Source organism: Halyomorpha halys, unplaced genomic scaffold (genome assembly GCF_000696795.3).
Source record: "Halyomorpha halys isolate HHAL.00 unplaced genomic scaffold, Hhal_1.1 Scaffold552.1, whole genome shotgun sequence".
In the NCBI taxonomy this organism is placed as follows: domain Eukaryota; kingdom Metazoa; phylum Arthropoda; class Insecta; order Hemiptera; family Pentatomidae; genus Halyomorpha; species Halyomorpha halys.
In genome coordinates, this window is record NW_027106510.1 from 224,012 (window position 1) to 251,937 (window position 27,926).

The following is a 27,926-nucleotide window of genomic DNA, read 5'->3' on the forward strand; positions in this document are numbered from 1 at the left end:
AGGTCTTTATGTATGATTTTATTTGTGACAAAGTAAGGAGCATTGAGGATTTTACGAAGGATTTTGGATTGTAAGGATTGAATACGAAGGTTTAGTGAAGTCTTAAAGCTACATTATATTTAGAAAAAATAAGATAAGTTTAGTGACCGCATTTTTTTTTTTTTTTTTTTTTTTTTTTTTTTTTTTTTTAACAATAGTATTTACTTACGAAATTGTAATTTACCTGACATTCAATGAGGACAATTAACAAGTACTTTTTAATATATTTTTTATACTGAATAAGATATTACGAAAAAAATGACCATGACTTTGTATAACAATGCTACGAGCTCACAAGCATATTTGATGAAGTATTGCTATAGTTATTGTTACTAAGTGTATTTCCATATTGCTACCTGCCTCCCCTACAGTTTGACCTAGCTCACGTCAGGCAAGGTTGGGTCATGTCGGAGAGTACGCAGTCATTTGCTGTGCTTCCAACGACCATGCTTCTGTCTCTTGTTTTGATGTTGTTTCTTCCAAGTATTTCTGCAACCAACTACTATGCTTACAGGCAGCCTAAGAGGAACCCACCACAATGGCCGAATCTCCTTAGTATTGTGAGTTTGAAGGAATAAAATAAATCTTAACCGTTCTAAAGGTCATAAATACAAAATTACTTTGGTTCAACTAGTAATTGTAATTTTGGGTACAATATTGCAATTACAATGGTTCATCAAGTAGAAATTACTAATCAAAATTGTAATTTCATTTTCCTATTTCAAAGTAAAGTAATTGTAATTACTTAAAGAGATTAGAAAGTAGTTGTAATTTTAAATGCAGTTTATTTTAGCCCGTCACTGAGAGACCGTGTGTAATTAATTGTAAAAAGATATTCCGGGTGGTGGTCAAAAAAGGTACACAGATTAGAAAAAAAAAGTATTATCTAGGAGGCTCCGTGTGCAATGTAGTATTAAATAATATAATTATAAAATTTAATCAATGGATTTAAGACAATCAGAAGGTATATACAATAAGAAAATGTTTAGGAAGAGCTAAATAGTTCAAGAGTCCAAGAGAAGAAGAAAACAAGTTATTTCATCCCGATCTTTGATTACTTTAATGAAAACTATATACAGTTTAGAGTCAAAATTGATGAGTACAATTTTTCAAAAAATTCAATAATTTAGAAAAAAATATGATCCATTATAAAAATATGAAGGGCGGCAATTATTTAGGGAGATAAAAACGAATAATTTGCCATGGATTCAAGAAAAAAAGATAATAAACAAGAAGAAAATAATGTAACTAAAACCGAACCAAACCAAAAAAGATTGGGAACCTCTGTTATAACTATTTTGTTCTCCCTATTTAAAAATTCCCTCCGTATGAAAAATTATTTTTTTTCAACATTTTGAAACAGTCGCAATTTTTCTTTTTCCCCAACTGTGGTTTGTCATGTTATCCTTTTTGACTAGTAATTATTCATAGTTTTCATTGAAGTAATAAAAAAATTACTACTCATTTTTTTTCCCTTGGCTCTTGGACTAACACTTTTAATTTTTTCAAAATCTAAGGAAAATTAATGCAGCTATAGGTAACATCTCCACCAAGTCTGTTAGGAAATGACATAAAAAAATATATATGGTGTATGAACATAAAATACATTTTCATAAAGTAATGTAATAGAAAATAGCATTTAAGTTTTATTAACTTAATAAAAGAATTATTTTTAGTCACCTAGGATGCTTGTATAATCTACTGGCATTCATGCAGGCATGCAAGAAAAACAAAATTTAAATCGTGCTTATTGGAAAAATGTGTAGAGGTTATCCACGGCTTCCATTTTTTTTTTTTTTTTCTGCAGGGAAGAATATCAAAGAATTTTAGATTTATATATATCAATGATAATACCTTATGTCAGTGAGGCCGTACTCAAGTGGTGCTTGTGCTATATCTGAGAGTGTTCGGACAGCTGCCCTATGCTTGTTTTTGTTATGGTGTTGCAAAACCTGATCCAGACAGATATTTGCCAAGTAATAGATACAGAAAATAAAGTAACAACTTACAAAATAAGCCTTTAAAAAACTAATACTCCTTTTCAAGCCAAACCATACAAAGCTCAAAAATAAGTAAAACATAGCAATTGAAAAAAAAATTCTTTTAACCAGTAATAAAAAAATTACACACATAAATACTAGTTTTTTTTAAATATGTAAACAAAAATATTATGTATGAGGATATGGTTGGGAGTGCAGTCATTAAAGAACTCAAATAAGTAGTTGTTTATTAGTGATAACATTTCGGCCAGAATTTCGGGCCTTCATTAAAAACAAGATAACAACCAATGAATAAAAAGAATTACAGAATGATTAGAAAATAACTATCATTATTGATACATAATTAGTGTTTAAATTTATGAATTTTTTGAGTATTATAAGAAGATAAAGGCTGTATGAAAAGTGTAACATTAAAATTAAGTAAAAGAAAATAACAAATATTAAAATATATATGAATATCTAGTTATATATATGCACAAAATGAAGATTAATAAAAATAGAGCGATGAAAGGAGTGATAAATAAAATGTATATGTAGGTAATTAAATATGTAAGTAGAATAACGGGATTAAATAAATAAAAATATAAAGTTATATAATGCAAAATAAACAAAGAAATATGAATATTTAAATTAAATAATAATAATTTATGGAAAAAAAGTAGAAAGAGAATATATGCAATTAATGAAATGTGTAAGTAAAATACTAAAATAATGGAAAAAAATATCTTATTTATATTTCTTATATAATAAATATCTTTATATTTCTACTTTTTTTAAAGGTTTCTACTTTTTTTCATATCTTTAATTTTAAATTATTATTATTATTAAATTATTTCTTTGTTTGTTTTGCATTATATAACTTCATTTTTTTTATTTCCGTAATCCTGTTATTTTACTTACATATTTAATTATCTTTATATATGTTTTATTTCCCACTTCTTTTATTAATTTTCATTTTTTACATATATTTACTAACTAGATTATCGTATGTATTTTATTATTCATTCTTTCTTCTTACTTAATTTTAATATTACTCTTATACAGCCTTTATCTTCTTAAAATACTTTAACTATTCATGTCTTTCAACACTATTTATGTATCAATAATGTTAGTTATTTTCTAGCCCTTATGAAGGCTAGAAATTCTGGCCGAAATGTTGGCTCTAATAAACAAGCTTTTAATTATTTGTGTTCTACACTGACCGCACCCCCAATCATCCTCATATACATTATCCACGGTCAACAATCCTTTTATCAAAATATTATGGGCTTATTTCAATTTTATGTATTTCTTTGTTAAAAAAAAAAAATCAGCTATATGAAAAACTTTTGTCTAAAAATAAAGAGTACTGTTCAGATGTGAAAGAAACAATTTACATAATGCAATGCACTAAGCACTATTATCACTACACAATAGACTCTAAATAGTTTGTTCAAAGATAATAAAAATGAATAATTTGCCATGGATTCAAGAAAAAAAGATAATAAACAAGAAGGAAATAATGTAACTATACCATTAATTATAAAAAAAGGTGCACTATATTTGTGAAATTCAGTTCACACCCTCATGAGTTCTTATAAATCCAGGCACTGAGGTTTTGTGTTTCAAAATTTTTTTCAGAAAATAATAATTCTTTAAATTTTTATTTTGGTTTCAAGATGTAAATAACTAGATATAATTGTATAAATGAAAGGTTATTTTTAAAATGGCGCCCAAACATTGATATATTGAAAGTAATGTAGAAGATAAGCGTGACCGACCGCTCAAGAGTTATGATCTGAAAGTGATGAAGTAATTTTATCATGGAATATTGATTTACAATTAGTCAAAATCATTACAAAAAAAATCTTATAAAATTTAACCTAACATTTAATCTAGTCGTAATGCAAATAAATTAACATAGATGAATAGAATTCTGTATTGAATACAGTTCAATATTGAAAATATTATTTTTTTTACATGTTCATCCATAACCCACATTTATCGCCACCAGTTTGCAGGTTGATGAACCAGAACTAGAAGTAACTATCACTAATCAACCTCTTTCAATTGTGATAGCTCATTTATCTTTTCATCAAATAATCTTGCAGCCGCCTCTTAGACTAATAGTTGGTTTAAATAAATGTTAAGTTACTATAAATGTTTCTATTAAAATTTACCAACAAAGACTGGTAAATGAGTTCTATAAAACATTGTGGGTGGAGAGGGTACTCTAAATTTTCTGCTAAGAACAGAGGTATGAAGAAATGAGAAACCATACACCACTCTACTTCAGCCCAAGACCATTTAGATTATTGAAAGCAGGAAAACTTAAAAATATCATTTTTTAAGAAGAATTATCGAAAAAACTCATTCCTCTATTTGATGCAAGAATTAGAAGGCTTTAATTGAATTAGTAAGATGAACTAGCCAAAGACTCTGAATGTATTTTATGCATCAGGAACCAGGTGGAATCTAGAGTGATGAGTGGTAAAGATTATTCAATGAGGCCAGAACTAAAAGTCAGTTTTCAGCATTGTATTACTGATGTTGGCCTGACACACAGAATATCCTTTAATCTTACATAAACTATCAGCCTATGCAAGATCTTTATGATCACCCAATTAATTGGGAATTATGACATTGAACCTTTGAGTTGACTAAGCCTTACTAGCAAGTAACATTTTAAATTAGGCTTAATATTTAGAATTATGCAAGTCCAAGTATTATATAATAGTATGAGCTTTATTATACCAACCTCATGATGAAATTTTAAAATCTATAATTTAAAAATGAAAAACATTTTCACATAACAAAAATAGTGAACATAAATTAAAAGTGAATAGATATGAAAATGTGAGGATAGAATATAAAAATTATAAATACAGTAGATACTAAGTGATTCAATTGTGGCTAATTTTTAGAAATAGTCATTAGTTATTTAGAGCATGTACCATGAATTAAATATTATCAACAAAAACTTTTGTGAATTATATTTCTGCAATAATTAGATCATGTTTTTATTACCATTAAAACAAAAAAATACATACAGTGGAATCCCCATCATTGGTACCAAAACAAATGAAAAGGAAGATAGAACCAGTGTTGTAAAGTTAGCACAATTCTCTTGAGAAAATATTTCTCAGAGTGAGGATGCAAATGGCCTTAGTTTTTTTTTACTCCCAAGAATGGAGTATATTGCTTTCAGATGAAGCAGACTTTTGTGTTACCAAAGTTTGGATTATAGGGACTCCACTATATTTCAAAATTGTATTATTTAACTATAAGGATTGCTGTTCATTTAACAGAGTATACTCCTGGTAAATAGTTTAGGGTGGCCATCTATTTTGAGTAAAATCTGTGGCAAGATGAAACTTTTACATTTCCAATATAATCGATATTTTTTTCAGTTTTATCTATATTACTTTTTTAAAAAATATATTGAGCAACAGGATATAAGTTTTTTCTTTATTTTGTTAAGTAGTATCAACGATTTAGATCAAATTAAGAAAAGTGAATAAAATTTATATGTCAATTTCGGTCATTAATTATTATTTTGAAAACTTTTTGGTATCGAAAATATTAAAATGGAATTAAAATATAACATATTAGAAGGTTAAGGACTTGAATTTTTACTTGAATAAAATTTGAGGTACCTCATCAGTTGTGTCTAAATTCTATTTCACCAATTAAAGGCAAAGTTATATTTTTTTAACAATATTCCTCTAAAATTATATTATTATATTAAAATTAAATGTGTACCTCTACAACCCATGAAGGGTTAGGGGTACAGTACTTTTACTAGACCAACGGTTGTGTAAGGAGGTGTTTGGTCTGAATCACGCTTGACCGTCAGATTTACTCAATTAAGGGGTACTTAAACCACAGGGATGACTCACGGCTACATTAAAACAAAAAATAATTATTTGCTACAGCTGGATTTGAATCTGGGTCCTAGGAGTTTATAGTACAGTGCCTTACCAATGAACTAGCCACTCCCAAATCATTTTATATAATTATGTAAACTTAACTTTTGTCATGTTTAAGTTTCATTAGAAAAACTATATTAGTTTCATTTTATTTATTCAAAAATTGAGTTTATCCTAAACTTTGACTAGTAGTGAATGTAAAGGAATGAAAAATGTATATTAATTTTTATATATTTCAAACATTTTCTACTGTTTGTTTTCAAGTTAAATCAATCATTTTTTTATCTTCATACAAATAATTTACAATTTACAAGTTATGATTCTCTCAGCCACAAATTATCTTGAATCTACTGTAGTAAGAAAATTCTAAATACAAGATTTATCACTAATAGTTGATAAAAAATAATGATGAATTTACAAAATAAAAACACAGAGTGTACCAGATTTTTCAAATAATAAAAGAAAAGAAAGATTCCCTTACTAAAAAAATAAATAAAATAAAATGAAAAGTGTGTTATAAACATCTATCTCTTAAGCACAGTTTTATAAGCCATCATGCCATGCGACAGCTAGAAGTAATTAAATACATACTTCTTTGACTTCTTACTTTCTAGAAGTTCATGCATAGACTATATCATTTATGAATTTTGAACATTATCTTTTCAAAATATCAAATGCAAAAGTGATGAATAAAATTGATTCTATATATACCTTTCTTTTAATTTCTTTGAAATTGTCGTCAGTCCAAAGACTAAAATATAACAAAGAGCTTTTGTATACATGTATATAAGTAATAACAGCCAATAATATCATCAAAAGCGATACCTTCATAAAATTTATTGTAGTTCTTCTCGTCAATGAAAAATTGAACACTTAACCAATAAAAACATAAATAACTGAAAAGTTTGCATTTAGAAAATACCTTGTTCAATGCTTCCAGAACTTTATCAGGCATGTGATCTTGTATCATTACTGGAGAAATGAGGACTTCGTCGAAATCAGTGTTGTTTGCCCAAATTGCTTGGTATACTGGATCGTGTTTCTTCAATACTTGCCTGTTAAGTATGTATCAACCATTTAAATCACAAATAAAAAGAATACAAGTTTTTACTTAATAAATAATTTATTAACAACTTCAAAAATAGGTACTTTACATTTTTTATGATGAGATTTTATTGGCAATCGAACAAAACTTAAAATTTATAAATAGTGTATCAAAAACATATAAGATTAAAATCTAAAGGATAAATTCTACTTATAATCTATACTTATGTATGTGTTTTATTTCCTTGATGTAGATGTTTTTTTTGTTAAATCAAGTTAAAAATATTTATTTATGTAATGATATTACAGTAGAACCTTGCTCATTTAACCACGATGATACTAGGGGTAGGTCTCATCAAGAGTGCGATTAACCATTGAAATAAAAAAAATGATATGCTTTAAGTATTAAAAAAAAATTATGTTTCTCTTTGTATTAAAAATAAAATATATATTTTAAATCCAAAAAATTTATTTAATTTATAAGAAATTTTTTAAAATAATTATATAGATACATAAAATAAATACTATATACTATGATTTTCATATTAACAGTTTATTAAAATATTTATAATTAAAAAAAAATGTAGCACCCTGCTGCTACCCTGTGGACTTCAAGTAAAATATAACTTTTAGGAGCAGCAGTCATGAGTGGCATTTCATACCACCTGATGCAACCTAGTGGTCAATACATAAACCTCGATCCAACAAACTATCCTACATGCAGTTACCCTCGATGCCTTTTCATGGCCAGGAACATTATTAACAAAAATTTAACTATAAAAATCTATCTGAAATGGATTAACTACTAAATATTTCTAGTAGAATCCACATGGAACGGACAAATCAAAATATCGGATAAGTATTTCACTGTATACCTTCAAGTACCACTGATAGAAAAAGTAATATCCAATCTGAATTATGTAACCATACGTAATGCAACCTATTAATTTAATGTTTTTTCTGTTTTAGAGGGATCGGAAAAAAAAAAATTAACTACTTCAAAGGAGACAGTGAGAAAATACATTGGAGGTATAGTTAATGTGTTAAATATAAAAAATGTTAACATGCTAAATGTTATAAGTACAGGATTGTAAGGAACTTATTTTAAAGTCCATGTTATATCTTACAATCTATCTGGAGGCTATCTGCAGGACTAGAGTTGAGACTGAAGAGACTCATGAATTGCTTTGTAAGATTTATCTTTGGGTTCCCTAGATGCGCTCTCAAGTCTCCTGCTGGTATTCCGAGTTGAAGAGGCTCTATCCAACCTCCTGAAGGCAATACCTCCTTGGTGTTTTTCTATTCCAAGTTCTTAACATCAAAAAACCTACCTATATCCTAGATCTCCTCACTCTTTGTTCATCTATCCACTCATTAAACACCAGATCCCATCCGAATGATTTATATATGCCCTCCTATAGAACCTCCTTCTTTAGCAAATCCTTCGTCATACGTGCAACCTCCCTCTGGAATTCTCTTCCCCTCTCCATTCACCAGTCCTCATCCATTCTCTCCTTTAAACAACCAAACCTCCACATCTTTGTAATCAAATAAATAGGCAGGTATTGATTAACATTATAAACAGTAGTAAAGCCAATATACCAATGTAATTTCATTCTACTATCAGAAAATTTGTAAACGCTCGCCAGATAAAAATCTCACTATATGAACCATGTATTTATTCTGAGGGGACATATGTTCCAGAATAAAGTTATTTTTTCATTTCATTTCATATCTTAAATGCAGAGGAGCTCCTGATTTTCTGGAAAACTTATTTTCTAACCTTGTAAACTTTATGAGATAATAGTATCTCTAACAGCTTCATCACATCATCTTTCCTCAACCTCGTTTGTTCCTTGTTTCCTCTCCTAGTTTTTTTTTTTAAATTACTTTATTAGAGAATAAAAACATCCAAAACAAAAACAATACAAACCAAACACGAACTATGAGTTGCTAACCTATCAAAATTACAACAGACAAAATGATGTGGAGCTCAGCTGGTCTGTTGCGTTACATCATTCTCCATTTAGCAGACCTATTAACATACTCTCAACCATGTTAAATGTTATATCATTTTAACATTCTAAAAGGAGGAAATATTCCTCCATTTAATATGCTAGAATAAAGATCATTAATATCCTAACTAGTAGTGGATAAAATAATTCTACCATTATTTTGGTGCAGGAAACTGTGCTGTTATTTTATAAAAATCTACTTAGGGTTTCACTGCCATCCTATTACCTGTGAGCAAAACCGAAGGCAAATACACCTTAGCGACCTCTATCCTTCAGCATGGAACTAAAGCAAAAACTTTTAGAACTTTCTTTCTCCCACTTGACTGTAGTTGAATACTCTACTGAGTGTGGCTACCTCCCTGCAAGGTTTTAAGGCTAATACCCTGTAAAACTTGCAGACGAAATATGATAAGATAATATCTCTCAACCTTGATGCTCCTGTAAAATCACCTCTTTTCCAGCTAACCTAACTTTAGTGTCTATATTGTATTTTCTTAGGGCTTCTGATATGCATCTCACTCCTAAATTAAATTGATGCCTGGTCTAAATACAAGCTTGACACTTGTGTAAGTTGCATTTAAAGGAAGTAAAAAATTAGTTTGTAAAAAACTCGGCTATTAAATTTTTGACATTATCCTGATTCCTGGGATCTTGTTGAGACATCACACCATCTGTTGAACTTTCATATTCTTTAAAATGTTTTAATATGATCTCAAAAGTTTCCTTTGCTGAGGTATGACTAATTTTCAGATCTTTTAAGGTTCCTCCAACTGATATTAATTTTAAGAATAAGATAGGAGATGGATTCAATTGAATTAATATTATGGATAAAATATTTAATATGTACTAGTCAGATCAATGTTCCAGAAATCGGAATCAAAACCTCGATTACTTAGAAAGTCAGACTTGCAGAAATTGAATCGGCGAGGTTCTACTGTAATAGCGATACCTGTTTCATATATACTATAAATTTTTTGTCCTCCTTACCTTAACTTTTCATTATTTATTCTATTATAATAATTTGGGAACAGAAATATAGCTTATTTAGCTTTAATCTAATCCAGTGTCTGATCATCAGGTTTTTCATCATTTTGATTTAGTGTGTAATTCATACTTAATTTATTTTAAAAAACAAAAACAATAAACACTTATAAATAAACAATGAATAATAGCTAGAAAAACCTTTTTATTGTCAACATTTACTTAGTTGTCCTTTTTGTGAATAAGTGCATTTACAAGCCTCTTTTAAATTACTATTTATAATAAGCTTAATTTTAGAAAGCGGTGCTGATATAAATCTACAGAATGTCAGAAAATTAATTTTGTTAATGAAGCAAGTTTGATAAGATTTTATGAAACAAATTTGAACTAAAAGCCAAGTATAGAACGTCTGCATATAGTATTTTTGTGCGTATTACCAATCTATAAAGCGATTTCCAATTTGTGAATAGTTTACAATCTCTATTTACTTACATGATGCACAGGGATATTGGTAAACGAATGGAAGACAATGTAACTTCCCTAATAATTCGGAAACTCATAAAGATGAGATAAAATTAAATAAACAACTATAATCAATAGTCTGTAAATAAAAGGAATAACATTGAGGAGTATGAGTGATCTTGCCGTATTAAAATGTCCTATAGGAATCTAGTTATTTAGATTAATACAAAAAGTAATAAATGCAAGAGAAGAATATCCCCTCTTTAAATTAAATTTTTTGATATTAACGGCGCCAGATAGGAACTGAACCCACAACGTTCTGTTTCAGATGCTCTAGAACCCATGCAGCTGTCACGTACCATAATTTTAAATGTTCATTTCTTGACAGTAAGTATCTATTTTTATCACATTAATATCAGTTTTGGGTTCATAACATTTTTCACATATAGCAAATTTAGTAATAATGAGACTTATTAATAAGGAAATTATTAATCCCCACTGCATTCATTTACTATTATAAATATTTTTTTTATTAATAATAGAATTCAATTATTAAAAATTAATTTGTTCACTGATTGACAGAAAAAAACATATTGAAATGGTAACAATTGTTATTTTCATTTTAAAAATTTTCTCTTACCTCCATTTTTTCTCGTATTTCTGCCTGTTGTCAGACATGGAATACAGAGAACTCGGTCAATAATTTGTAATAGAAATGTATTTTTAGAAATATTATGTTCAAAGATGAATACTAAATTTTTTCATAAAAATAATGTACAAACTCTCTGAGAAACAATATATAAATTATTCTTTCCACTAAAATCCCAGATATTCACTTTTTTTTTGCTAAGAATTATAAAAAAATATTTAATTTTTTTTCTACAATAGATTACTTTTTTTCATATAATGAGGAGAAGATGGTTGGGGTGTTGTCAGTGAAGAACAAAAATAAGTAAAAAGTTATTTGTTAGTGCCAACGTTTCGGCCAGAATTTCATGCCTTCATCCGGACCAAGAATAAAAAATCAAGTTAACAACCAATAAATAAGAGGATAAACAGAATGATTAGAAGATAAGAAAATAACTAACATTGTTAATACATAAATAGTGTTGAATGACATATGTAGTCTAAGTATTATAAAAAGATAAATGTTGTATGAGAAGAGTAATATAAAAATTAAGTAAGAGGAAAGAACAAATAATAAAATATATATGAAAATGTAATTAGTAAATATATGTACAAAATGAAAATAAAATAATAAAAGAAGTGGAGAATAAAACTTTTATTTTTAATTACTTTATTTATTTTATTTATTACGTATCAGCCACTAAGGACCAGGTGAACATCAATGGTTAGGCTTCTTTGGGAGTCTTGATTTTCTTTCTTCCCATCGCAGTTTCATAATCTCTGACTGTCTTTCTTTCTTTCTTCTGACCACTTTGTACCCCTTTTTCTTCCTCATCCAATATTGGTGAGATTTTTCAATGTTTTCCAATACGTATCTCTATCTAGACAGTTGGTATCTGAAACTTTAAGTCTCTTTAATTCCTCTCTCATTTGCCTCAATTATTAGTAATATTGTGTTTTTTTTAAATTGTTAAAAATCATAAGCATAATAAAAGCTATTTTGTAATAGGTTATCCTTGAAGATGGCCGAATTGGCCGAAATATTGACTGTTTTCAGACTTAAATAGGATAAAATTTATTTTATTTAAACAATGAAAGTTTTATTCTCCACTTATTTTATTATTTTATTTTCATTTTGTACATATATTTACTAACAAGATTTTCATATATATTTTATTATTTGCCCTTTCCTCTTAATTAATTTTAATATTACTCTTCTCGTACAGTCTTTATCTTCTTATAATACTTAAACTATTCATGTCTGTAAACAATATTTATGTATCCAAATTGTTAGTAATTTTTTTATTTTATAATTATTATGTATATCCTTTTATTCATTAGTTGTTATCTTGATTTTTTTTTTCTTAGTCTTGATGAAGACTTGAAACTCTGGTCAAAATGTTAGTACTCATAAATAAGTTTTTAGTTATTTGTGTCCTTCACCGATTGCACCCCAGCCGTCTTCTTCTCATTTATATATATATATTTACGGTTAACTATTAACTCATCATTATTTTTTTTCAATAATTACCTGATTACATTAGAAGAAAACGGTTAAAGGCTGCCCTGGCAATTTAATTAATGTCTATTCATAAAAAATGGAAAAATATTACAAAATTAGCGTGGTACGTAAGCAATCCTTGCTCCTACTTTTTGCTGTTCTACCAGCCTGAATACTAAATAGATTAAAAAAAAGTCTACTAAGTTATTTATAAGCAGTTAATATTATAAAAAAATAAGCTTTTTATTAAAAAAATAAATTATTTAAACATGTTCATAAAATTTTGATTAAATAAGGTAAAAAAAAAAAAAAAAAAGAAATAGGAAAAAGACCAAATAATAGATTCAGAAAAATTCCAATAATTTTTCTCCCCTCAGCATGTTAAGCTTTCTACATAAAAAAAGTAATAGATACTGACTCAGTCTTCGACGGATGATGCCTAACAACATGTATGATACTGCCAGGCGGATAGAGAGGCTGGTGCAAGGTGAGAGCTATTGTATTGTCACTCGGATGAACGGCTGCCTCACGAGCAGCATTTTTCTCCAGTTGATAAGCCTGAAAATAATTTTTAAAGTGTTAATTGATATTAGTCATGAATGTTGATACAGAAAAAATGAAATATTTTGGATTATTAATTAAATTAAGGCTACCGATAAGGAAAAAATGCTAGTCAATTTCAAAATAGTTAAACAATAAATGAGTTTAAGAAAAAATTTGGAAAAACTACTAATATGCTATACTAACAAATGCCTTAGAATTTTTAACAATTATTCATGTAACACATCAATAACTGTTGCGGCAAACATATTGTAATAATTAATTCCGTACTCTGACGTACCATATTGTATATGCAGTTGTAAATATTTTGTGTTAGCTTGTTATTATTTATTCCTGAGAGGCATAAATAATACCTTACTAATACCATTATTGTGTACATAATGTATATACACTCAGGCGCTCTTATCTCTCTAGTTAGGATTAGTTACTAGTAGGCTGGCCATATATATAACCAGAATATTCTGATCCTCATGTCACTCTACACGGTGGGTAGAGTTTTACTATCTTCCTCTACGAAGACAACAATTACCCACAAGGGGCCCCATCACCCATGGTGATATAAAGACATTGTTATAAGTAATATTAAAGGAAGAATTTTAATTTTGTATTAGAAGAATTGTTAAGTTATTTTTTTTTATTTATGTTGTAATATCATCTTTTTTGATAGATCGTTGTTTTTTAAGGTTAGATGGTTTTAGTTGTTTTATTTTATGTATGTATGTTCAATATTGTTCATTTGTTTTGTTGAATCAAAGAGCAAGCTTGCAAATTTTGATCAGGCAAATATAGAGTAAAAGTACATACTTCATAATATTCAAGATGGAGGCGCGCATCCTTCCCAAGTCTGTTGAATTGTTGTTATGTTGAGAAGATAGATTGAAATTTTATCAACTTTTATTATTTTATATCATAATTTTATTTACAGTAAATTTAAGAAAATGTATAAGTAGATAGTAAGTATTAAGGAAAAATATGCATGAAGAAAATCATAGACAAAAATCAAAATGGTTGTACAAAAATCAATGTTTGCATCGACTATCAAACAACAAACAAAGGAAACAGGACACTTGTTGTTTAAGCGCGGGAAGGATGATATCTCCTGAAAGCAGGTGGTGTAGACAACCCTTTGTCTACAGTCAGAGTTAGATATTTAGAAAGAATACATCAAGAATCACCAGTCATCCAAGGTTGTATAATTGAAGGAAGAAAGCACTCTGTTTGGATCACCGGTGGATTGGACATGTCCTGGAAACAAGGTCCTGGGAGGAGGACCGAGCCTTTGGCTACTGTCAGTGGTAGATTTGAGAAAGAAGACATCGAGAACTATCAGTCATCAAAGAAGAATATATAATTGATTAGTTTGCTCTACCAAGGATTTAATTATATTTGTAAAAGTAGCCATCAATTTATTTAAGTGTCATTGTATTCTGATTGTCTGGAAAAGATAAGAAATGAGCCTTAATGTTATATAATTTAAAATAAAATTCTCATATCTATTTACTATTTAATCTTTTTATTTAAACCTTGTAGTCATCAAAGCTATATTTTAGATCTGAGAATAATAAAAACTAATAAATTTCCTAATAATTATTTTAAAAAATCAGGATATTACAATGTATAGATAAATTCTTTTTCTTTCCTTTTTTAAGGTTTTTATTTTATTATTCAAAATATATTATTACAAAATTCGACTCTACATTTGTTTTAAATGTAGAGTTGTGAATTACCATTCACAGTTCTAGCCCAACCCAACAATAACTAAGATTCATTAAGAATTAAATATAAAAATCGAACTTGAATACATGAACAAATTGACTCATAATTTCTGTCATTCTTGACCTAGTTTCTCATATAAATCTGTGCTTTTTCCTCCAACTAAAAGTTAGGGATGGTCCAGACTAAAGAATGTTACTATTTGATTCCTTCCCTCTCAATGTGATATTATATACATGGAAACATACATGAAATAAGACATCAAATTATCAACAGTAAAAGTAGAAAATAAAAGTACCTGCATTGTTGCTGAATCTGCTTTCAGTTCCACAGCTGAAGTAGGCATCGGAGCACAACCACAGCAGAATACACTGCAGGTTATCGTCTTCCACTACAATAACACAACAAATTAGCAAAATTTATAGCAATAAACTATTTTTTATATTTTTTTATATCATGGGACAATAAATGTATACCTTTGGGTCTTTACTTCTTTTAATTGCATTGATGAGATCGGCTCTCAGCGATTCCATCTGATATAGGCCAATACGTGGCACTACGTCTTTACCAAGAACTACAGATGTTATGAAACTCTTAGTGTACTGTACAGCAGGCATACTAAAATCAAGAGAAAAAAATGTATATTATAATGAGAGATAGGATTTTTATTTTAACATATTCTTTTCTACAACTTCTATGTACTTGATTATGCTTCCTTACAACATTTTGTGATATTTTAAACAATAAGAAACTATTACTATTATACATCTTTCATTGTTATTATTTATTTTTCTCATGAGGAATATTTTAATCCTTATTTCCCTTTTCACTTGTTTCAATCTATTTGTAATGGATGGTAGTTGGCTTGAAATCTTTCTACCATAAGTAAGTTGGATCTTAGATTAAAAAATTGTGAAATTTAAATATAACTTGCCCCTGAGGATGGCCGAATTGGCCAAAACGTTGGACTTAAAAAGAAATAAAGAGTGTTTTGAGATTTTAATTTGGATATAATTTACTTTATTTAAACAATAATATTGCTTAAATAAACAAAATTTTATCCATTTTAGTCTCAAAACATTTTTAATTCCTTTATATTCAGAAGTTTCGGCCAATGTGGCCATCCTCAAGAAGAATCTTAATGCAATTTTAGAACCACATCATTTAAAAAAATAACTTTATGCAGGCTATTCTGCACAAGATTGTTGTGATAAATTTTAACAAAGAAGGTTGGCTATGATAAAAAGTTTTAATTTAAATTTAATGTGAACAATTGACTAATTAGGGTAATTTGTGGACTGATATAAATGACCTGGGCAGAATAGCCTGCATGAAGTTGTTTTTTTAAATTATTTGGTTCAAAAATTGTATTAAGATTGTTCTTGAAGATGGTCGAATTGGCCAAAACGTCGGACTTATAAAGGAATAAAAAATTTTTTACTAAATAATTCAAAAACACTATCCAAATTATAGTCTCAAAACATTTATTTCATTTACACGTCCAACGTTTCGGCCAATTCGGCCATCTTCAGGGACAATCTACTTAATTTACTATGAGACATATCATTTAACTATTTTAAAAAACTCCATACAGGCTATTCTGCCCAGGTCAAAACATTTATATCTAATATGTCAAAAATACATTAAAAATCACAGTCAAATTATTTCTCTTTTACCACTATTTATAAGTATAAATTATAAGTATAAATTTATACTTATAAATATTTAATGTATTTTTGACATATTAGATATAAATGTTTTGACCTGGGCAGAATAGCCTGTATGGAGTTTTTTAAAATGATTAAATGATATGTCTCATATTAAATTAAGTAGATTGTCCCTGAAGATGGCCGAATTGGCCGAAACGTTGGACGTGTAAATGAAATAAATGTTTTGAGACTATAATTTGGATAGTGTTTTTGAATTATTTAGTAAAAAATTTGCCAGTCTCAAGAAAGAATTTTAAGATTATAAAGGAATAAAAAATGTTTTGAGACTAAAACGGATAAAATTTTATTTATTTAAACAATAATAATCAGTCTCAAGAGAGTGTAAAGATTATAAATAAAATAATATTGCTATTTAATTGTATGGCAATGTATAACAGTAAATTGTTAAGTATAGATGAATATGGCGCTGGACCCTGAAAGTTCCTAATGCATAATAAATAAATAATAAAGAACAAGAAATGAGAGTTTCCATGGTAATGAACCCTAGTTAATTATATAATTTTTAAAAATTATATGAATTTTTTTTTTAATTAGAAAAATGAATCAATTCATTAGTAAAAAATTACAACACAGTTCACAATTATTTTCCGGAAAGCCTAAAATAACACATATAATGTTATGAAAGTTAACTATTTCACTGAAATGCTGAGCTTATTTACTTTTCTGTGGGTTTAATGGTTCCTTTTAACTTACAATTAGATTTAAGTTCTGACCCAATTCCCCTCCTTCCCTGTATTTTTATTTTAAATTTTAACCTCTGTTTTCAACTAGATTTCATTATAGATGTCAAAAACATTAGTGGCTAAATATGTTGGAGAGTGGGTGAATAAAATGTTTAAATGTGGTTCCAGTGTATTCATAAATAATATTATTTATGTTGTGAACAGAAACAATATCAGAAGCTAAACTTTCTTTAATTTTGCAACATATAAAACAATCAAATATGCAGAAATTATGATGAAATTCTGCAAAAAAAATAAATAAATAAAAAACCTTTTGACATTCAATGGCTCATATTGCTGAATAATATTTGGTATTAGGTGAAAAACATAATCAATCGCAAACTTGCAGTTTTATCTTTATTTGCAAATATTGCATTTCCATAGTTATTTAGTTGAGGAAATGTATTCTGTTATAATTGAAATATAACAATGTTATATATTGTAATATCTTCTTTTTTTGGATCAACAGTTATTTTTTAAATATAAATAGTTTAGTTTAGTCTTTTCTATATATTTCCACCAAAGAGCAAACTAATCAACTTTATTATGGATAACAAAGTAATTTCATCATTTAGAAATCATGGAGGCAAAAAGAAACTTGTTTTAAAATTCAAGATGGCGGCACATGTCCTTCTGAAGTCTGTTGAATTACTGAATTATTATTGTTATTTATTTTTTAGAAGACAGGAAGAATCGACAATCACCAAAGAAGATGAAAAAAATGGTTAGTTTGCTCAACCTAGGATTAAACAAATTTGTTCAAGTAACCATTAATTCATTTAAGTCTAATTGTATTCTGGTTATCTGGAAAACCCGCTCAGAGATAGAGCCAATAATGTTTAATAATTTAAAATAAAAATTCTCTTATCTAGTTAACATTTAATTTATTTATTTAAACCTTGTCATCTTTAAAGTTTAATTTTAATAATGGTATTTTCACTAAATTTAAGTAAAATTAGAAGAGAAAAATAAGTATTTAGGAAAAATCTACATAAAGAAAATTGTAGACAAAAACTCAAAATCATAGAGCTACAATTGATGTTTACATTGATTATCAAAGGTTGGGCAAGACAAAGGAAGAAACACATTTGTTTGCTTGGATGGCGGGAGAGTGGACGTCCTGGAAGGAGGTGGTCCTTACCATGCTTTGTCTATTGTCAGCGGTAGCATCAGACATCAAGAATCATCATTCATAAAAGAAGCTAACATAATTGGTTAGTTTGCTCTATCTAGGATTTATAAAAATAGTTATTAATTCTGTTAAGTGTCTTTGTGTTCTGATTGTCTGGAAATCTTGCCCTGAGAAAGAATCAATAATGTTTAAAAATATTCATATCTAGTTAATATTTAATTTGTTCATTTAAACCTTGTCATCTTCAAAGCTATATTTTAGGTCTGAGAATAATTAAAACAGTTAAAATCCTTTAATTAGTTTAATTGTGTTAGCATTCTACACAAGGCAGGGAAAGAAAGCAATTCCTATCTGTTCCAGGACCTATGAACCCTTAATTTATTAAAATCTGATAAAAACCTGCGGTGAGTCAAAAAGTTTTGATAATAATATAATATTCGTTAATATAAAAAAATAGTATTAGTACTCAAGATCTGCTGAACAACAACCAAATAAACAACGAAGAATCAATAGATTATTAATATGTAATCAGAGCCAATAGCACAAAGTTAATCACTCAAAGAAAATTTATTACCTTAAAAGACCTCCAGGTGGAGAGTAGGCAAAACACTGAAGGTCAGGATACGTTTGTCTGAGCAGAATGGCCAGGATCGATGCTGTCCCAGCTCCGAGGGAATGTCCGACGAGGACGAGACCGAACGTCTCCTGTGGTTTTTCTTGAGCAGCAAGTGTGAATGCTTCGTTTAAAATATTTTCTTCTATGAGTTTGTCTCTGATGTAAACCGCTGCATGAACCATTCCCTTGAAAAGTAACAGATTAGGATTACTCATTCCCACACAATACTGAAAAGACAGGAAACTACATGTCAATTCTGACTATTACAACACTTACTAGACAAACAGTCTAAACATCCAATATCCATTACAAATGACTGATCTACACAACTATAATAAGGCCTATCTGGATATACGGAGTTGAGGTTTGGGACTCGTTACTTTGACAAAAATAAGATCATCCATAAAGACCTTAATGTTCCATATGTGGCTGATCTAGCCTGAACCAGAAACCAAGTGATTTGGTCAGAATCATGCTCGACCGCCATATTTATACCCAATTAAGGGTATTCACTTTATGAAGCTGATGGGTGGACCCCAAAGGAGTCCTGAAGCCACAGGGTTGGCTCACGACTACAGTGAAACAGAAAATATTCATCTGCCACAGCTAGATTCAAACCCAGATTCTTGATGTCAGTAACACAGTGCCTTACCACTGAGCCACCCGCTCCCAGCTAATAAACCAGACCACTTTAATTTTATCACAATTAAAGAAATGTCTGAAATATAGTAGTTAAAAATGAAAATATAAATAAAAATAACTATGAGCTAAAATATGCTATAACCTACTTTATGACCAAGCCAATCTTCTTTAGGAGGGTTCAGCGGCAACGTTTCACTTTCAGCATTTAAATCAGTGATTACATCCTAGAACAGTTTAAATTCATGTTAAAAATGTTAAATATAATGTACATAATCATAACTGTAAACGTGCTAAAGAATTATAAAGCTAAGGAAATCCATAGTCTACCAGCATTAAACAATGTCTCTATTATAAATGTACTATTCTGGCTTACAAAATCAATATAAGCTAAAATGATTTCAGATTTCTTTTTTATAAGAAATCAGGTTGTAATAAACTTTCATTTATTATTTATTTATTCATTCCAGATTTTCATTTCTAGGAAGTTGTTTGTTTTTATTTATTAAGATGTTGTTTTAATATTATCGCTATTCTATATTTATTTGTGCTACTTTTCAGGTTTCCCCATATTCATGTACTAATATTCCTCATTTTGTTAAATGTATCAGTTTCTTTTTGAAATATTGTCATATAATCACAATAATTAAAATTTACCTCACAAAATTGTTTAAACAATGTCGTTCAATACTGTAGCCAACAAAAAAAAACTGAAAAATTCAGTGAATATAATAAATTTATTTTCATTAGGTGAAAACTTTAAGTTTAATTTGGAGAAAAAAGATAGAGAAATAGCAAATATAATTATTGACCAAGAAAATATGTTTGACAATACAGACATTTGCTCGGAAGGGGTCAAGTTTTGTCATAAAAATTTAGAGTGTATATGTTTTAATAGGGTTATTAGTTTTTAAAGTAAATCATATTTTTGTGAGGTTTCAATTTGGGAGTACTTTAAAACCTGAAAACAAGGAAAAACAGTTCCACATAAACAAAGAACAATAATCATAATAGCCTGCAATAGTTTGATAACCAATGATAGCAGTGATCTTATGAATTAGGTAGGAAATGTATATTTTTAGAATTAATTTATAATGAGTAGAATGTAATTAAAATTGTTAGTTGATAGATCCTTGAGAATGGCCGGAATAGCTGAAACGTAGGAGTTGCAACATAATAAAAAAAGTGTGAGACTATATGGATATTTTGGTTATAACTAACTTAGTATTTTTAATTTGTATTTATCTTTAATATCTGATTTTATTTTTATGTAAATAAATGTTTATTTAAGAATTCTAACTTGTACATTATAACAACTTATAAATTAACTGAGGTTCTATTCTACATACTGGCTTTATTCATACCTTCATTGACAGTGTCCCTCTGATACTGACGACAATTTTGTTTCTTGAAAAATCTATGGCGACAAAGAATGGCGTCTCAGCAACGTCGACATGATAAGTCGCATACACGATGACTACTTGCCCTTTAGACAGCATTCCTTTTAAGGCAGCATAGTTACAGTTGCAGCAGTTATCACCGTTTACTTGGGGATTAGATCGACATAACAGACAACTGAAACTAATAAGAAAGTTATGTATACATCATAGAAAATATTAAGTTTTAGTAATTTACTGCTATTTGACAGACTTAAGGATCTCATACATGGTTAATCTCATTGAAGGTGGTATATTTAAGGTGCCCCAAACTAAATTATGGCAGTTTGCATCTTGCTTTCTCCAAAAATGTACTTTGTGAAGGCTCTCAGTTCCCATTTTATTTTTCTATATGCCATTTCAAATTAATTTATATTCAAAATTGTACTTATGGTAGCTATGCTAGTTATTGAAATGATAACTAGACAACTGATCAAATATATTCAGGAATCAGTGTACTCATTTCAAATAAGCCAAATTTTATTTCATTTGAAAATAAATGCATAAAATTATATACTTAGATGATTTCAATAAAGTTGAAAAAAATATAAATAAAAATTTACCAGATCGGAGATGAAATTCAGATAGGTTACAATCGTTGTTTCATTTCCAATGAACAGAATAATAAGTAATCTACGTATTAACGATACCTTTAATTATTAAATTCTTATAATATGTATTTTAGTTCTTTATTAATGGTAATTCTTATTTTATTTGAAACTCCACAAGTGCATCATTTTCTGCTAAGTTGAAATCTTAGATTAAGATATTGGATTGAACTCTTGAATTCGATTGATTGAAATTGAAATAAGCCCATAATATTTTGATAAGAAGATTGTAGAATGTAGATAATGTATGAGAGGAGAAGGAGATGATCAGTTAAGAAAACAAATAAGTAAAAACTTATTTATTATTTATTGATGCCAACATTTCAGCCAGAATTCCAAGACTTCATCAGGGCTAAGAAAAAAAACAAGATGACAATTGCAGTATAGGACTCCGATGGGGGTCTTGGACGAAAAAAAAGGAAAGAAAAGAAGAGGACAATCATAATGATTAAAAAGAATTTAATCCGTCTAATCCCAGGACTTAGAGTCAGTAGCACAGCACCTTACCTTTGTGCCATTATGCCCCCTTTATTATTTACAAATGGCAAAGGGGACACTATTATTTATGAATAATAATATATGCCTCTTTAATATTTATGAATAAACAAAACTCACCTGATATTTTGAGAGATTTTACAAAAGTTGACTAGCGATGTAGTCATAAGAAACATTGGCCAACCGTAAGCGGCCAAAGCGTAATGCATGAAATGTATTACGGCTTGGAAGTGCTGGTAATGTTGCATGTCACCCAGCGGCAGGAACTTGGTTCTAGGTGTAACAGGTACTCCAGATAAGTATTCATAAGTATCGTTTTTTCTCTAAAACATAAAAAAGTAAAAAAAAAAAATTAGCAAATCAACGACTATTTTACTTTTTGTTTATCTTTAGAACTTAAAATTTTTTTTCTCATACTATCTTAGTTTGTATATACAGTGTACTATCAGTAATACAAACTTCAGTACTCTGAACACTAGTAATCTAAACAGGCATGAAAATAAAAGTTAATTTTTTTTTTTTAGAAAACTCAGCAAGCAATAACATTTTTGTTTTAAGAAAAAAGTGGACATGCGCAAGGGGAATTTTTAACTTCCTGATCTATAGGCATGTTACTGTAATCACCGTGAAAATCAAAAGTGGAAAATTTTTGGGTAATCTAATTCCTAGGAAAGTATTCAAAATATATTTTGTTAGAATTAGAAATACATAATATCTATTGTATAAATCATTTGATTTGGTGAAATTAATTTAGTTAAAAGTAGAAATATCTATAGCACAAATTTTTTTGGTAAACTCATTTTTTTTTTTTTTTTATCATGTTTAAAATAAATTCATATAAAGAGTATTTTTTTAATTTATAATTTTTTTACTTATAAATGAACAATTTTATAATTTTAACAAATTAAATCATCACGTACATGTAAAATCATACAGGAATCAAAAAGAATTTTTTTTTTTTAAACTTCAAACTGTCCTATTTCCAATAAATAATGTAAGAAATAAAGAAAAATAGTTATGTAGATTCATATTTTTTATTTTTTTGCACCATTTTTCCAAATACTTTCTGTAATCCGAACACCCCCCTGCAGCAATTAGTTCGGATTACCTTGAGTACACCGTAATATGAAAAACACATTGTATTAGGACGTATAATCTTTACCAACCTAAATTAAAGTATTAATAAAATTTTACCATAGTAACAAAATTAATTACCTGGTTGACGTTTGATTCTCGTTCAATTTTTTGGAATTTTCTGAGAAGCACCAGCCCTGCGACCACATCTGATGGCACAACATCTAAATCTCTGAAGAAGTCTGACAGTAATCTTGCAATATCCGTGAAGGAATTCTAAAAGCAAAATATAACAAAATATTATGATTGGTAATAATAATGATAATGATAATGTGATTGATAAAAACGATGTACAAATAAGTTTACTTCTGAATGTAAAATTATTATTATTGTTTATTCATTAGAACAATGTCATCTGGGATATTGACAAGATGTTCTTTTGTCTTATCTTTATTTTTCTACATGTATTCATTAGTTAAATAAATATTGCTTTTTTTCTGGTTTAATTTATAAAATTGATCAGTTTTTTATCAGGAGTCAATATATCTACTTTTGGAAAATCAATATGTGGCCAATCTTGAGTAGATAAGCTGAATTTTTTTATAAATATTGAATTTGTGGAAATATATTGAGAAGACACAATAATACACATAAAGGAGTTTTTTTAATCAAAAGTCAATATACCCACTTTTGAAAAATCATTATTGAAAAATTAATATGGGACATATTGTGTAGAAAAGTTAAAACTTTCATTGAAAATATTGAATTTGAGGAAATATATTGAGGAGTTTAAATAGTTTATATTAAGAAATGATAAACATAAATGAGTTTTCTATCAAAAGTAAATATATCCACTTTTAGAAAATTATTTAAAAAAAAAGTTAATACTTTATCGAAAATATTGATCTGTAATGACTATATGACAAGGAAAAATTTTAATTTTAAAATAAGCTGAATACATTTCAGATGAAAAATTTGTATTTGTCAAAAAAATCATTAGTTTTGAGAATTGAATATATTAACTGCTGATAAAAAACTCATCAATTTTTAATAAGCATTTAAGGAACCCAAAATATGCAATTTTTAAATATATAAGAAACAATCAAATTACTATAAATATTGATAAATAAAAAACCTGTGATCAAGTTTGCAGAATATAAAATATAATATAAAAATACAAAAGTATTAACGTTTTATTGTCTATTTTACTTGGGTTTTTCAAGATGTATATAAGGACTTTAGAGATGAAAATTCAAAGTAATTGTTTTACTAAAGTTTTCTGCCGAAACTATTGGAGAACTCCAACCCTCTCTCCTCTAATTATAACAATGGTGTATAATTGGTTTACTTTGAAGTTAGTGAGCAGCATAAAGTTTCCCAACTTTGTTCCAATTTTAAAAGCAGTTATTTATCTTCTTTTTGTAAATATAGTACCTGTTGTAAAACACGTGAGGATGTTCAAATATGTTAAGTAGACTTTAGATAAATCGTTGCAAGCGATAAAATAAAACAAAAAACCTTACACTGATGGTTGCTTAAGCAAAACCTTTTTAAAAATTTTATTTTCTTTTTTTTAACAATGGTATTTAAATTTTCAGAAATAATCATGAATTATTATTAAAATATTTTTTCAAAAGGATTATGACCCATTACTTGTTAGTTGAGGAAGAGAATGAAAATTTCAAAAGCATTAGGAAATTAGTAGAATACCAAATTTATATGAAAAAATATTGACGTTATAACCTAACTTTTTTAATAAAAACATGAAGTAATTACTTGATTATATGAAGAGTAATTATTAAGTATATGAGAAGTTACATTATTTCATTTCTGTGGTTTCATGTTATAGAGACTTGGTTTGTAATTAGATTAAACAAATATCCTTATTATAATATCATATCTTATGAAATGACTTTGATTTTAAATTTATTTAATTTGTTTTAGTTTTAATAATTGAATATTTATAATAATGCTTTTTATAGTTATTAATTATTTTAGTTTTAAACTCTGGTTATAATATTTTATCAGCATTTACATTGTTGTGGACAATAATTAGTCAATTTATATTATTAGTTGGTAAAAAATAATAATAATCGTTATAATGACAAAAATTTATCAATGTTTGTTATGTTTGGAGATATGTTCTATTTATATAGAGTTATCTCTTAAAATAAATTAAAAAAAAAAAAAAAGAAGCAATTAGATCCACAACTGACTAAACATTTTACAGGAGACATGAAAAACACAATATAATTGTGTAGCATTTGGAATTTGATAAAAAATTTAAACCAATAGGCAAGAAGCCCAATAATGGGTTGTAAACAGATACAAAAAGATACTTTTTTTTTTACAATGCTTAAAAAATGAAGTAAAGTAATATTACATACATAAAAAGTATGCCACTACCATTTAAAAAATGGGGTATATTACTTTTGTGGGTGTTCCTGTGTAATGATAAAGATGACTCTTTAGTTACGTTCTCTATTTGTCAACACAACAATATTTACACTTGACATATATAACAAAACATTTATAATTTACAGTTTTTTCAGATAACAACACACGTTCTTTATAATTAATTAATTGTAATTGATCATATGGCGAGAGGTTTCAAATGAGTTTGCCACTAAAACAAATGTAAAATAATGAAACTTTAAATGAATTATAATTAAAAATATATTTAAAAGAAATATACTAAAGAAATAAAAATGTTGATAATAATTTCGACAGTGGCAAACCCAAGACGTTAATCATGCCACCACATCACTTTGTAAGGAAGTATTGCTGCTAAACCAATGGTTGTGCAAGGAGGTGATCTAGTCAGAATCACGCCCAACCGCTGGATATTTACCCAATTAAGGGTACCCATTTCATGAGGCAGGGTGGAACCTGGAGGGCTCCCGATCCCACAGGGCCTGACTCACGGCTACAGTGAAACAGAAAAAAATTGTCTGCAACAGTCGGATTCGAACCTGGGTCCATGGAGTTTAAAATTTCATGAACTTTTGTGAATTTTATTTATTCAAAATTTTCACAAAAATTGAGTGAATGCAAAGGTATGAAAAATGTATATTAATTTTGATATATTCCAAACATTTTCAACTGTTCGTTTTCATGTAGTTAAATCAAGAAAATTCAATATTTTTTTTCTTTAGTTAGTTGCTAGAGTTACTGGCGCAGTGCCTTACCACTGAGCTACACTCTCCCATGCATCTATATAATAATAAAATAAAGTATTTCTGCAAAACAAACTATTAAAACTATTAACGCTAAAAACTGATATTATTAATAGTAATATAATAAATGGTATGGTGTAACCTCTGTAAGTTTGCATTCAATATTTACACTGGATTAAGATGATCTCGTGTAATACAGAGTTGCTAGGTGATCAGCATTGAGAATTTTTGAAAGATAAGATATAAACATTTTGTGAAAAAAGTGGATTGAGCAGGTTTTTGAAACTAATCTACCTCATATGAAATATATTCATTTTGAAAAACATGTTGATCAATATTGTATATATTTGTTTCCTAATTTAATATATTTGTTAATTAATTGTTTGAGAGTGGTTAATATTAATAACACCAATTACCAATCACCCAATTTACTCTCAACAAAGATTATTTTAATTCTCCAATGTTTCGGCCCTTAGGGTATTATCAAGGAGACAACGTTAATCATTGAATTGCCACAATTCATTTAAAACAAGTCTTTCATTTGCAGGCAGAATGCCCATATCATATAATAAGAACATACAATATCAATACAACTATTCTAACTCTTATTTTTTTTTCTCCTTTTTTACTAAACACGTCAACGATACTAACAAACCTACTTTTGAAGGTAAGTAGAAAGGTATGTACATGGCCAATTTGCCTGCAAATGAAAGATATTTTTTAAAATGAATTATGACAAATAAATAATTGAGGTTGTGTCCTTGATAAGGCTTAAAGGTTGGAGAACCGAAATAAACTGTCGATGATAAGTGTATCATTCATAGCTGATGTTATTATTGTATATATGTTTTAAATTTAGATGTCTGTTGAATTAAATAGGACTCAGTAAAAGTTGAAAGTCTATTGAATTAAATAAGTAATAATTAAATATAATAGTATTAAAAGAAATAATTAATGTATTGAGAGTAAATTATACCTTGCTCCTATCTGAGTTCCTGATACAGCAGAACAATAGCCGACACCTATGGTCCCAGCTGTCTTGATAAGCTCGTAAAACCTTTCTGTGTGAACAACAAAACATTTTCTATAAATTACACAGTTCTACAAAAACAAAAAATTTAATTTTATGATTTTGATGTTTATAAGTGTACTTATACTGACAATGAATTATGTTTTCTTCCATTAGGTACAAATTCATTACATGTAATACCAGTTTTGTAGTACAAAAATCTATAAAATCTTTTATATCACCTAGAATACTCAATTGATCAACTTTTTATGGCATTGAAAGGATATTAAAATAGTGGGGTGTATAAAAAAAAAAGTTTTATCAAATTCAAGATTTCAAAAGACTGTAAATATTTTAATCCTATTTAAAACTTGCTAATACTTAATAATTCCATTAGAGTATTCTTTAAGCTTGTTTAATCCCGTTTGACTTCTTAAA

At 28.1% G+C, this 27,926-nt stretch overlaps 1 protein-coding gene across 1 annotated transcript in view; it reads right to left on the minus strand.

Annotated features, from left to right (window-relative positions):
- inaE (inactivation no afterpotential E) overlaps positions 1–27,926 on the minus strand; it is a gene marked incomplete at its 5' end in the record, with an annotated part of 75,863 nt that overhangs the window by 12,857 nt on the left and 35,080 nt on the right. Inside the window, 10 exon segments of the mRNA XM_067044863.1 lie at positions 6,870–7,002; positions 12,996–13,135; positions 15,150–15,242; positions 15,328–15,469; positions 19,010–19,236; positions 19,840–19,917; positions 21,055–21,271; positions 22,350–22,552; positions 23,445–23,579; positions 27,456–27,540. Coding sequence (XP_066900964.1) covers positions 6,870–7,002; positions 12,996–13,135; positions 15,150–15,242; positions 15,328–15,469; positions 19,010–19,236; positions 19,840–19,917; positions 21,055–21,271; positions 22,350–22,552; positions 23,445–23,579; positions 27,456–27,540 — 1,453 coding nt within the window.